The sequence below is a fragment of the Zychaea mexicana genome, assembly GCF_025766255.1.
Source record: "Zychaea mexicana strain RSA 1403 chromosome Unknown BDB00scaffold_35, whole genome shotgun sequence".
NCBI classification, from domain to species: Eukaryota; Fungi; Mucoromycota; class Mucoromycetes; order Mucorales; family Lichtheimiaceae; genus Zychaea; species Zychaea mexicana.
The window spans coordinates 170,819-183,501 of record NW_026516698.1 but is presented as its reverse complement, the minus strand read 5'-3'; the positions used below and the strand labels follow the sequence as shown (position 1 = coordinate 183,501).

The window sequence follows — 12,683 nt, the reverse complement described above, 5'->3', positions numbered from 1 at the left end:
CGGAAAAGGAAAATTTCGTTGAGATGCTTTGTGCAGATCAGAGCAGCTACGAAAAGGAAGCAGGATGCAGAAAGCGCGTTGTTCTTCTTCTCTTCTTTTCTTACGATGATCATCATACGATACTATGAACACCAAAGAGTATAGGTATCATAACTTGGACGATAACGACACAGCCACTACTCCTTATGAGAGCATTTTGATGCACCCCTGGTAGCATTAACAAAATCCCAAAAAGTAAGCTATTTTACATTGACACGTACGCTCACTGACCTGAACACGTCTATTCTGTCTGTTGTGATAGACTTTGGTGGGGATAAACTAATGGACGGATCGCAGACATGCCGGATATTGAATATTTCCAAGATGAAGAAGATGAGGAAGGTGGAGTTTGGATGCCATGATGATGGATATTGTCTTCCGAGTGAAAGGAGTTATTTTCGCCTTAAACAGTGTGTTCCTTGATGCAGTGCCACCTTCGTGTGTTATTCATGCTTTTCGACAGGTGATAATTTGGTCAACCCAGGTATTTGGATCGAAAGGAAGTGTCGACTAATTACGAGAATAGAATATTGTGAATACAACGGTTAGTTCTGATTTATTCTCATTTGTGATCGATGTTTGACGGATTACTGATATTGATATGGTAGTGATTATGTATTGTCTATATCAGCTCATCAGTGTACGTTGTTCTCTCTAATCGCATTATAGTAATTAATAAGACGGTGAAGTGGGATAAGTTGTCCGTATCGAATCAAAAGTCGTGTGGTTTACTACACACAGCTATCGTTTCTGTGTTACGTATATCTAATAAGAGAAGCCTTGTTACATGCTGCATCATGATAATGCTATAATTCATATCTATAATTTTTTTCATGGCGTTCTACGGACGATAGTATGCATGCATAGTCAATGTCTTGCTGCTGGTTGATGAGCTGCGCTTTTAGCGAGGGACTGCTACTGTACCGTGCTACGAGGCATCACTAGATAAGTGGAGACAAATAAAATCCTACATATTAGAAACCACACTGGTTATACATAATGCTATACAGTATGCAGACTGCGTGTGAGCAATGATAACGTTACCTTGCTGCAGTTTCATAATGATGCACCCGATAGGTTCTTCTACTAAATGTTCATACGCGCGAACATTTTCTGCGCCATCTAACAGCAGCAACATCAATATGATACGAGGCTTTGACTGCACGGCGCTTGCGACTGGATCACTCATCATTTAAAGAAGGCTCACTTGGTTGCGCCAGAGATGGTTCAGGTGGGGCGTCAGGTTTTCATGCGGTATCAAAAACTATCCAATGTGGCTGTTTGCTGGCGAATTACCATAACTGATATGGTGCAGAAAGTTTATAACCAACAAAATCGAGAATCATTTCAATTTGAGAATTTGGAATCCTGATTCCTTTTATAGTAAGCATTTAGTTTGGGACTTATTCATCTACTACGCTAAGGCACCGATGATGAGATGTAGAAACTCTTGTGGTGAAGTTGCACACCTCTTCGTCTGCTGCCCACACATTCATACCCTTACTATAAGACTCAATGCAGCGCATACATCCTCTAAAGTATCTTCTAATCTTCGTGGGAGTATTACTGGGTGGAGATGCGTTACCTAAAGCTATGGGTAAGTTCTTCTTCAAACCGTCAAATATGTAATCAAGAAAGGGGTGAAGATGGATTTAGCGCGTTTCATGCTGTATGTCACGGATACACTTTATACCGACTATGCTGCCTACCAATTCAATTTCACCTGCCCCAGCCAAAAGTGGCAGACTTTGAGCGCCCATAACTTTTTTTTACTGAGACAAGTGACAACGTGAGCGTATAACAACTGTACAGAAAGTACCTAAAAATCATTATTACAGGTTTGTTTTTTTAAGCTGGCCATGCATACAAAGGTATTTATGGAACCTCAAAAAACTGCATCGTTTATGTCGGTTATAAACTTGTTGCACCATATAAGCCTTGTGCAAGTCAATTTTATGCCATAAGTATAATGAACAGAGTAAAGAAACTGTGAATATGAGGAACTTTTTTAATTTGGCATGGATTGCCCATAATTAGCCCCGCGACAATGTTTAACCGATTGGCTTGAATTGACTCGATCACAACTGCACCTGTCCGTCTCTTGTTTCACAAAGTAAAATCAACCGTTCTTACAGATCATGAATGGCCGTAAGTAACAGTAACAATTTGAATCTTGATGGCCAACAAGGGCGCTTTTATCTTGAAAAATAGGCGACAAGCTAATACCTGGTGATTTTCAGTTCGGATCCCACCTGGCATTCAAGTGTTCAACTCGATTAAAAACTTCCGTCAATGGCGACGACAAATCCTCCTTGATCGCCAGACGCTAGGCTATGTACCAACCATGGGTGCACTTCATCGTGGACATTTGTCGCTGGTATCTAAAGCCAAGGCTGCATGTGATCACGTGGCACTGACAATTTTTGTCAATCCAGCACAGTTCTCGCCAAACGAAGATTTGGGTACATATCCACGCACTTTACAAGCAGACTTGGATGCCCTGGCACAACATTTGGACAAGGCTGCAGTTTTGGTACCACAGGTCGCGGAAATGTATCCGTCTGGCATTGAACCCGAAGTATCCAAGCAAGTCGGTGCGTTTGTTGAGGTCAAGGGCTTTTCTCATCAGTTGGAGGGAACTACTCGGCCTCACTTTTTCCGTGGCGTGGCAACTGTCGTCAGCAAGTTTTTAAACATCGTATGTGATCATGGCAACTTTATAAGCGCATGAACAGTAATTTTCTTTAGCTAAGCTTACTCGCATGTCATTGCTGTTAGGTCGAACCTGAGCAAGTGTTCTTTGGTCAAAAGGATGGTACGTTTTTTTCAATAGAGCAATAGAGGCAGCATCCATGCTTGGTATCAATTTTTTTTACTGACTGTAGTGATGAATGTAATTTTTTAGCTCAACAATGCGTTGTGATCCAGCGGATGATCCACGACTTGCACTTTAACGTCAAAATGAACATTTGTTCTACCGTCCGTGAGTCAGACGGCCTTGCCATGTCCTCAAGAAACACTTATTTGACACCTATCCAACGCAAGTACGCGCTGGTGTTGTACAATGCATTAAAGCTAATGGAGGAAATGTACGAAAAATCGACAAAGCACGCGCCTACTTTGATAGCGGCTGCTACTGAATTGGTGAACAGGACACAACAGGAAGCTCAGGCAGAATGTGAAATCAAACTGGATTATATCAGCATTGCGTCGCCAAAGGATCTCAATGAGGTGAAGGGCGATATCGCGGACGGATGCATCATGAGTGGTGCCGTGTATGTGGGCAAGACCAGACTTATAGACAACTTGATGGTTAATGTAAACTTGTAGATAGCAAAAATGAATACCATGGGATAAGCAATATATACGTTTTGATAGATAGAAAGTCTGAGTGATTTTGTTGCATTTGTGTTAGTTTGAAAGAGATGGAAAAGAAATGAGAAGAAGACAAGAGGGAGGGAAAGGAGGGAATAAAGACAAGGGACGGGTAAATAGATATAGACGAAACTTTTTTTTACAGCAACTCTAGCCGCGAATGAAGATACCGCGTTCAAGAATGCTTCCAAATCGGCTTGATCGCGATGTCTTATCCACACGGTCCAATCCAAGTACATCGTTGGGACCTATGTTGCCATTCTTGACCAAACAATAGTCATCTGATACAGAACCATCGTTGAATTAGTTTAAGCTATACGCATGAAAGATCCACGCGCACATCTGATATATGCTCCCACCTTTATCAATTTGCTCAACTTCAGGGTTCGACGAGCGATGTTGGCGGATGATAGTACATTTCACTTTTTGCCATTCCTTGTCGCCGATACCCAAGCGTTGTTGTAGTCTCTTTTTGGTATCTGCAAATAATTCATCCTGTTGGGTGGACGTGGTGGGATAGGGAGAGAGAGAGTTTGATTAGTACAAACCCCACGAAACAAGAAAAACTGAAGCAAAAAGTTAAAGTTACCTTTTTAGCTACAAATAAGAACGGGATGCCATGAAGCCTTGACGGATCTTTGTGATAGCTAACAACTTCTATTAGACGATCTGCCTCCGGATCCATGGACGCTTCATCGTCGGGAATCACTTCAGCATAAATCGTCGATTTAGGTGTAAAACCCAGTTCAGCAACTGTTTGATTCTGGTGAGCAATCAGCGTAATCTTTCCGCTTGCTACGCCGAACACGCGTATCTGGTCGGAAGAGACGTCCTCCAGTTGACTCTTGGCCAGAATTGCCTCTGCAAGGTCGCTTGCAACGGCTCTTCGCGGAACAAGAACTGTAAGCGCTGTATCATCACGTAACGTTGGATGGAGTAAAGTTACGTCGACTGACTCTTTGCTTTCGAAATCCGATAGGTTGACGTCCAAGATATCATAGTAGAGTATAGGAGCTGGAACCGATTCAATGCTGACTGCGTAGGCATATTCTTGTGCTGGCGGCATCGACGACACCATACTTTCTAGACTCATCTTGTTGGAGAACGCCAAAGCATCTTTCGGTTGTCTGGTGACAGAGTGGGCAGTTGTAAACATCAGCTTTTGATAATCGGCATTCAGTGCTTTGGCGAGATCTTTGGCTACAGTGCCGTAGGTAGCGCGACGGTCGAGTTTCAGACTCACTTCTTGACCTTGCTTGTCTGTCCTCGGCTTGAATTCAACAAGGACACGGTTAAAGATTGTGCTGTAGTACTCGCGCACCGTTGCTACTTCATTACGTGCATATATATTGTCCGCTCTATATAGAAAAACACCGCCATTGTCAGAAGAATGGTTCATCGCTCAGAAAATACCCACAGAAAGAGGACATACTCTTCTTCCTTGACAGCAATCTGGAAGCATATGATGTCGCCATTTTGGATTTCAGCGTTGTGGAATGTATGCTTCGGATTCATAAACTCAATCATAGTCGGTTTTACTTCCTAAAGTACATTGGATCAAGGCAGTGTAAGTGAATGCACATAAGCTACCTATAAATGCAACAAAGATTAAACTCTACGTACCTCGTACAATGACAGCTGTGTATCCTTCGGGAGCTTAGCACGATCGAGCAAAGCTGGTATGATTTCACCAACCTTGTCGTGAGCCTTGATGTACAAGTGACCCATGCCACTACAAGATTCTAGTTAGCTCGTGCTCTACCATAACAGCGATATGCGCTATGAACCTACATCATCTTTTGTTGCTTGACGTCAAAGTATTTCAGAAACACCATGGATGTGTCAGACTTGACGCTGGGAAACTTGCCCGTGAGCGGTACGTCAGGGATCTCCAGATAAAGTTTCGCAAAACCATTCTGATGGGATGTCACGCAAGACTGTGCCCGGAGCTTTTCAACACCTAATATAGAGGGACACAGCAGTGGTAAATTGGTATGCTTTCCGACAACAGATATCTTTGTACAAACTTACTCTGCTTCTCCTCGCTCGGTGTGAGTGGCTGTTCTACCCGTACAGTCTTGTTGGTTCGCTGCACGATAGACCAAAGTCTGTGCTTCTCATTGTGTAGCTTGAAGTGTTCAGCAAGCTCTTGCTTGAGATTGACAATTTTTTCGGTCTTTGGTACTTTAAACACATGCACACCTGGTGTCACTTCAAGATTTTTATCGTCAAACATGGCGAGATCGAATTCTTGGCGTTCCAGAAATGACTTGTCGGTCACCACGGCTACTTTTACATGCAAATGCATCTCCTCTCGATCTCTTCGGCGTTTCTCCAAAGCAGCCCGCTCCTCGCTGACACGCCTTTCTACATGGAAATGTTGGTTAATAATTATTACCATCATTTCGTGCATATTTCTTTTTCTTCTTGTATCCCTTTCCCTGACCTCCTCTACCCGAGCCTTTTATTCTTATACGCACTCAGATGTGGAGGTATGTTGTCATCGATAACTGCACCAAGTACTTCGTCAAGCTTGCTTTTCCGAACATAGACCAACATGTACGCGTTGGTGAAACGTTTTAACAAGCGCGCGCTATTGTTGCGGACCCCACTAAGAAAAGGTGCAGTACCATTGCCATTGACGTTCTCGTCACCGAAGTTTTCTTCAAACACTTCTTTTCTAGTAACAGGTGTCACACGGTCATCATCAAAGCGGAGCCTGTAGGAAAAGCTTGTTTAGTACGAGATATGACCGTCAAGAGTTCTCCTTGTTGTTTTCTCTCTTACCATTTCCCGTCCTTTTCGGGTTTGATCAATGCAAAGTAATGGCCGTGCATATCACCACTATGCACAAGGACACTAAAATCAAAATATCCATATTGGTAAGAGCAGAGTCCACGTAAAGAAACAAAAGATCTACCATTCAGGGCACCGTCCCTTCCAATCAACATACCCGTGTAATTCATAGTCGTTTGGATCTTTTGGATCTGTGTTTGAGCAATAAGCATCCAAATTAATTTCTTCGGGGAACTCGTGCCGATCGTTGATCTATAGACATACGTTCAGTGGTACACGTTAGCAATGCATCTACACGCACAGTCCCTCATCTCTCTCCTCTGTTTTTTTTTACCTTAACCATGGTATCTCGCATGAAATCATATTCGAAACGCTTCAATTGCAAGTGGAGCACGGGCGGAAAACTATCGAAAATAACACCCTTGTGCGCATCTTGAAGACCATGTCCTTCAGCCATGTACTTGTTTTCTCCTTCCAAAGTTTCTACGGTAACATAGTCCTTGAATGATTCGTCCAGATTCTTGCACCCCTTGACATTAAGTTGAATATCTGTATAGATCGACGGATGGAAAAAAGTTACTCGATAAGTCCACAATATCACCACATCACATCATTGCTATTGTAATCTCCTGACCGTAATAATCCTCAACACGTGAAGATTCATATTCTACGTTGACGCACTTGATGTAGCTTTTCATCTTTCCCCGGAAAAGCTTGGAAATGGCACCGTCTGCCGGTGTTCCCTATACATCATTGAAAGCGCAATTCATTATAAATATCAAATCATGCATGTTTAAATTTTAAAAGTGAGTTTCAAAAATAAAATCAGTTACCTTCATCTTCTCCTCTAGTCGATCCTGCAGCACTCGATTGAATTCTTGGACATCATGTTGTCGGAACGCTTCAAGCGAATCCCATCCAAACGATTTTGTTAGCTCAGTTGTGCCTACACATCAGAAGATGTTAGTCATGATGTCCAGTGTTACTGCTATAATTCGTCTCTTTGTCCTCATCAATGGAGGAAATCGCCAACTTACCGATTGGGAGATCCGAGTATTGAAGATTGTAAAAGCAACGCTGTAAAGCCAACGATACGCTATCTGTAGGTTTGTCGCTATCCGTTGGGATTTGATAGACAGCACGTCGGAAACTGTTTGTGCAATACAGGGACTGCAAGAGTGAGTTCATGTAGCAAGTTGCGCCTTGGTTTTTGATTCCGACGTATCCCGTCTCTTTACGCGAATCATAACTGGTTTTTAATAGAAAAAGGGATCAATAGCATGTCCTCCATCATATCATATAGGGTAGGCTCACGTTGTTTGATGATGCTTACTTTGTGAAATTATGCCAGAGCACGCCCGTCTCGTCCTTGACAACACGTACAAATACCGAAATGATGGCTTGGTTATTGACAATAAACGGACCCTTTCCAGTATTATTGCGAGGATACTGGGCGTTCAATAGCTTCAATTCATAAAATCGAGTAAAGCCCCAATCAATCTCATCCCCCATAAATCGGTGCGTGGCAGCTATTTATACAAAATCAACCCACGCGTTTGAGTTAACTAAATATCCAAAAGGAAAAAGGACCTATCCAAATCTTGCATGAAAGAAGCAGCAAAACATGCACTTACTGCTAGAGTAATAATTGGTCGGATCGTCAGGATGAGACAAAGCAAGTGTGAACTGTGCACAGACGTGCCAGTCGTCTGGAAGACCGTGGCCGCTTGGATCAGCAATTTCAAGGTAGATTGATACTGCTTCGCTTTGGTTGTTTCCTTTTGGGAACATAAGAACTCGCCTACATACACAAAATGTTTTAAACAAGCTCAGCTTCTTTGCCTTCCATTCTGCGTTGTATTGTGTGTAGCTATGAGAGAAAAGGCATGTGTGTGTGTATACGTGTGTACGACAACAGTAAACATACCAGGGGTATCCACCAGCCTTAAAAACAGGTCCATGGCAGCGTGCGTCTAAGCCTTTCCAGTCCTTGATATGCCAGTAAAATGCCTGTATATCTTCTGTTTCAAGGTCGCCAATCTCTGGAAGCAGGTGGCTAATGGCCGATTCGTCTATAACAAGTACACAATATTCAATATACAACCACGCGCGATCGCCTTTTCCACATATATTGCTCAAAAAGACTACAGATAAAGGAACGTTGTATTAAAGAAGAGAAAAAAAAACTTACGGTCCATAACATTGCACTTGACATCTCGTGTCTTGACGCTGTCGCTGTCGGATACTGATGCGCGAGTGGGGTTAGGAGCAGCCAAAGTGGGTTGAAGGTCTGTTTTCACTTTGCTTTCAGCCTCAGGTTCCATCTCGGATGAGTCGCTCGCATTGGACTCTGTCGTGTCATTGGGAGAAGGCGCCGTACTGGGAGGAGAGGGCGTTGCTCGAGTTTCATGAATTGTCATATCAGACAAGTCGGCTGCTGGAGGAGTGACGACAGAGAAGGAATCGGAGGAAGCAGCAGAACGAAAGGGATTGCGTTTGGGAAAAAGGTTGTTGAAGAACGTTTTGAAAGGCTTTACTTGTTGTTAGTAGGGGAAAGGGGGGGGAGAAGCGAAGAACGAAAAGATATTACAGTGAGAGTGAAGGCAAGTGGCAATACTCAAAAGTAAGAAGGTTTGGAGTGAGAAAAGAGTAGAATGCGCTTTTGAGTTTCTCTCTGGTTATGCGTGCGTAGCAAAATGCTGGTCAGTGTCCTGCTGGCGCTAGCCCCATTTCCGAGTCCGCTGTTCTCTTTAGCAGAGGTATACTTACTCTTTTTCACGCAGGACTCCCTTACACACTAGTGAAATACAAATATACGCGCAACCTAGTACTTACTGACGCGACAAATAGCTTGGATGCAGTGCTTATCATCGTCACCACCTCATCGTAAGGTTCCAGGGCCAATACATTATTGATAATTGTCATCACCTTATTCTTTGCTTCCCCCAATGCCTTTAATGTTTCATCATCATCTTCATAGGCTTAAGCAATGATAAAAATTTCGAGCTTGCTCTCGAATAGCCACAGGAGTAGCATTGTCAACTCTCACACTTGGCTCGTGGCATTCTGACTAGTCTTAAGAAGCTACCACCATATTTGCTTTTCTGCCCGTGAAATGCTGTGGGTCGCATTAAACACTCCAACCGCTGAGTTAGTCATTTTCGTTTTGCTCCTGTGCAGCTTTCGATACGCCACTTTATTACTATAATTTTACAAAAGAATTTTGTTCCTGTTGGTAACTACAGTAGAAAGTAATACCTATCGCCCCGGTAAGTTTCATAATCGTCAGCATACTGTAACAATCTTCCATACAACTGAGCTCGCTTTCCGATCAGGCCGAACGATGCAAGCAATATATTTTATCTATGTATAACGGCAAAGTGTGAAACCAGTATCATAAAGAGTAGTATGAACTATAGTGGGAAATAGTAAAACTTAACGCTGAATCGAGAATGGCTGTAACCTGCTACGCAAAAGAATCCGCCCTTTCCTTTTTTTACCTTAGCTGAACTCTGCTTGGAAAGGTATATAATGTCAAAGCCTGTAGTGTCTCATCCACGAATAATCATCGCCACCATCGACCACAACTTCTCTTGACATTATTTTACCAGAAACAAAGCAATGCGCTGATATGTAAAATACATAGTTACTGCTTAATCCCATCCCCATACCCCATAGTACTCATATTCACACTTACTGAAATGGTGCTTTTAAAGATGTTACTGCAGTTAAGACACGCTCAAAGAGTTACAAGAGAAAGTATTCAATCTTTAAGGCATTCTCTCATGCATGTGGACACTTCAGCATTGATAGCACACCACCTCAGCTCGCGGTCAAAGCAAACAATCCCCAACCGGCTTCGTTCGCTCGAACGCTAATTTTAGCGCACCATATGGCTGGCTCCTTCGATGTCGCGAGTTTCTTTTCCTATGCAGCTACATAGCACTGTTAATAAAGCCAGTCAGGTATTCACTTTTGGCACACGCAGACAGTCAAGGACGCCAAGGTCGAAAGTGAAAAGAAATTAACAAAGAAAAAGCTAGCTGGTCAAAGCTTTGCACATAGCAACAAAATTTATGCATGGTTTTTGAAGTACCAAGTTATAGTTATTTACTGTTGACTAGGTTTGTGACCGTGTAGAAATCATTTGCATTAGCAAACGTTGTAAATTTGATAAACCATTTTTATAGAAAAAGAGGTGAGGATAAAGCGATCCTACGATCAAATGTTGGCGAATGAAATAGCTCAGGCACCCCGGACAAAAACTTGTTTTCAAAGAGTAAATTAAAAGAGGAAGAAAACAATGGTTAATGAGCTTATGGCGACGAAGCTAAACATAGTGAGACCTGTGATGGTATTGAGTAAGACGACCAAGAGGCGGATAGATACGAAAATAGTGATGGCGAGGATGGTCCTGAACGTGAACATAATGCTAGTACAGGAGTCGGTGGCAAATGTACAAGAACAAAACAAGCGGATGATAATGGGTAAGTGATGATGATTATAATGTTGATGACACATCATAAGAAACATAGCATCCGACAAACGTTGGCTGTCAGCTTCATAGTATACGATCGCATAAGCATGCTTGAAATATAGAATGATCTATCATCATTCCCTTTGCGCACAGGACATCACTCATTCATCTGCCTGATGTTTACTTCTTCCATAGGGAATCGCTGGAGTGCTCAACCCGATTCTTGTGTACTATATTTCCCTCCATCTCACCTTCCTTCTTTTTTAAACCTTTGTAAATTATAGTTGCTTTCCTTCCCTGTCAATAAATAAAAATTGTCGAGATATCTTTTACAGGCTGATTGTATTTTTGGTGATTAACGGACCGAGAAAAGCGTCGCGCTGATCGATCGCTGAGTGCAATAGGTAGCGCAGAAATAAAGTGCCCCAGCTGCTGTTCTGTCATACCAGGAGGTGATACCATATGATGCGTGTTCTTGTTGCCAATCTGGAGACGGATTACCAGACAAGGCGCTTGCGTGGGTTTCTGGAAGTTGACCTTGCGGGGAGTATGTGTCAAAATGCGTCGTAGCTCGCTGGAGGTCGTCAGAGTTATGGAGAAAAACAATGTCTGCATAGGCAAGTATTTTGAGGCGAAAATCTTCTAGCGGCGAAGGTGGCAACGGTGATTCAAGAATATAGCCATGGATGGATGAGTCATGTAGAATACGTTGTACATAGCAGAGGTTCTAAAGCCAAGTTGAAGAGTACTGGGGATAGCGGATCCTTATTGTCGAACTCCACGCTACTGATGAATAGCTGGTGACAGTGCGCCGTTTGGTCTTTAGGGATGTGGAGCAGAACAAATTGAGGATGCTGTTGATGATCGATGACGGAAAGCCCCAGCGTACAAGCAGCGAGCCAGGTAATCCATGTTCAGCATATCGTAGGCTTTGGCATTATCGAGCGCTAAACCGATGTCGTCTGATTGAATCTTTGCTGCATGATCCATGGCCAGTTTTATAGCTGACAAACTTTTGCCTAAGAGCATCCCCAGCGGTTTCGGTAATCCAGCTGCAAAATCAAGATCCGAAATATAAAAATAATTTACCGCCAGAGTGGCTTCTTTGATGGTTTCGGTATTTTGAAATCGGTATTTTCGGTATTACTGCCTTTCTTCTGTTCCTATCTTTTATGTCTACAGCACCCGAACTTTTTGATCTTCTCCTCGAAGAGGAAGAAGAGAGTGCTATTATTGGAACCCGCAGACGAAAACGCCTTTTTCAAATGCTTGCCAGAAAGCATAGAGAAACACCAACCCGTAAAAACGGGTCTGTTCCTGGGCGCAAAACAAAGGAACGCGACCGTGTAGCTGGCGCAGATCGTCTATACAAGGACTACTTTGCTGAAGATTCCGTATATGACGATAAAGACTTTTGGCGCGTCTACCGTATGGAACGTGATCTTTTTTTACGTATAGTAGAAGGCGTAAAATAGCATGACAATTACTTTGAACAAAAGTATGATGCTGCGTTAAAACCGGGCCATTCGACGTTGCAAAAAGTATCTGCTGCGATGAGACAACTTGCTTACGGAGGCAGTGCCAAGGTAGTCGACGAATATCTTCGGATGGGTGAAAGCACTGCTTTAGAGTGTTTAAAGCGTTTTTGTCGGCAGTAATCAAGGCTTTTGGTGACGAATATCTTCGTGCGCCCAATGCAGAAGATACCAAGAGGCTGTTGGCTTTTGCTGAAAAGCGTAACTTTCCGGGCATGCTTGGGTCTCTTGATTGCATGCATGTCGAATGGAAGAGTTGTCCTACTGCTTGGAGGGGCCAGTACCAAGGAAAAGAAAAAAAGGCCACAATTATTCTTGAGGCAGTGGCATCCTGTGACTTATGGATCTGGCACGCATTCTTTGGGCTCCCTGGTTCCCTCAATGGTATCAATGTGTTACATCGTTCACATTTGTTTGCTGATCTTGCCGCTGGTCGTACACCACCCGTCGAGTTTACTATC

General features: G+C 43.0%; 3 protein-coding genes across 3 annotated transcripts; 1 reads left to right on the top strand and 2 right to left on the bottom strand.

Annotated features, from left to right (window-relative positions):
* The first annotated feature begins 1,846 nt into the window (after window positions 1–1,846).
* BDB00DRAFT_822524 (Pantoate-beta-alanine ligase) lies at window positions 1,847–3,416 on the top strand. The gene is made up of 4 exons (XM_053123472.1): window positions 1,847–2,187; window positions 2,280–2,737; window positions 2,818–2,854; window positions 2,945–3,416. Exons 1-4 carry the CDS (start codon window positions 2,178–2,180, stop codon window positions 3,367–3,369), a joined length of 930 nt encoding a protein of 309 aa, XP_052979825.1. The 5' UTR covers window positions 1,847–2,177; the 3' UTR covers window positions 3,370–3,416.
* Window positions 3,417–3,564: 148 nt separating this feature from the next.
* Window positions 3,565–8,630, bottom strand: BDB00DRAFT_883062 (uncharacterized protein; the record flags this gene model as incomplete). Its single annotated transcript, XM_053128202.1, has 17 exons — window positions 3,565–3,695; window positions 3,774–3,909; window positions 4,004–4,772; window positions 4,847–4,956; window positions 5,038–5,146; window positions 5,206–5,374; window positions 5,446–5,781; window positions 5,895–6,133; window positions 6,202–6,258; window positions 6,368–6,462; window positions 6,545–6,759; window positions 6,845–6,953; window positions 7,044–7,156; window positions 7,248–7,459; window positions 7,544–7,739; window positions 7,845–8,011; window positions 8,419–8,630. The coding sequence occupies 17 exons, from the start codon at window positions 8,628–8,630 to the stop codon at window positions 3,565–3,567; spliced, it is 3,375 nt and encodes a 1,124-aa protein (XP_052979824.1).
* Window positions 8,631–11,042: 2,412 nt separating this feature from the next.
* BDB00DRAFT_763477 (uncharacterized protein) lies at window positions 11,043–11,318 on the bottom strand (the record flags this gene model as incomplete). The annotated part of the gene is made up of 1 exon (XM_053119404.1): window positions 11,043–11,318. A coding segment is annotated over one exon (276 nt), but the record flags the coding sequence as incomplete, so codon positions are not given.
* Between the last annotated feature and the right edge of the window lie 1,365 nt (window positions 11,319–12,683).

What these genes read in the sequence shown, in the direction of transcription:
- BDB00DRAFT_822524 (XM_053123472.1), top strand. An exon ending in TCAGCAAGTTTTTAAACATC is followed by an intron (nt 2,738 to 2,817) that starts GTATGTGATCAT and finishes CATTGCTGTTAG; the next exon opens with GTCGAACCTGAGCAAGTGTT. An exon ending in GTTCTTTGGTCAAAAGGATG is followed by an intron (nt 2,855 to 2,944) that starts GTACGTTTTTTT and finishes GTAATTTTTTAG; the next exon opens with CTCAACAATGCGTTGTGATC.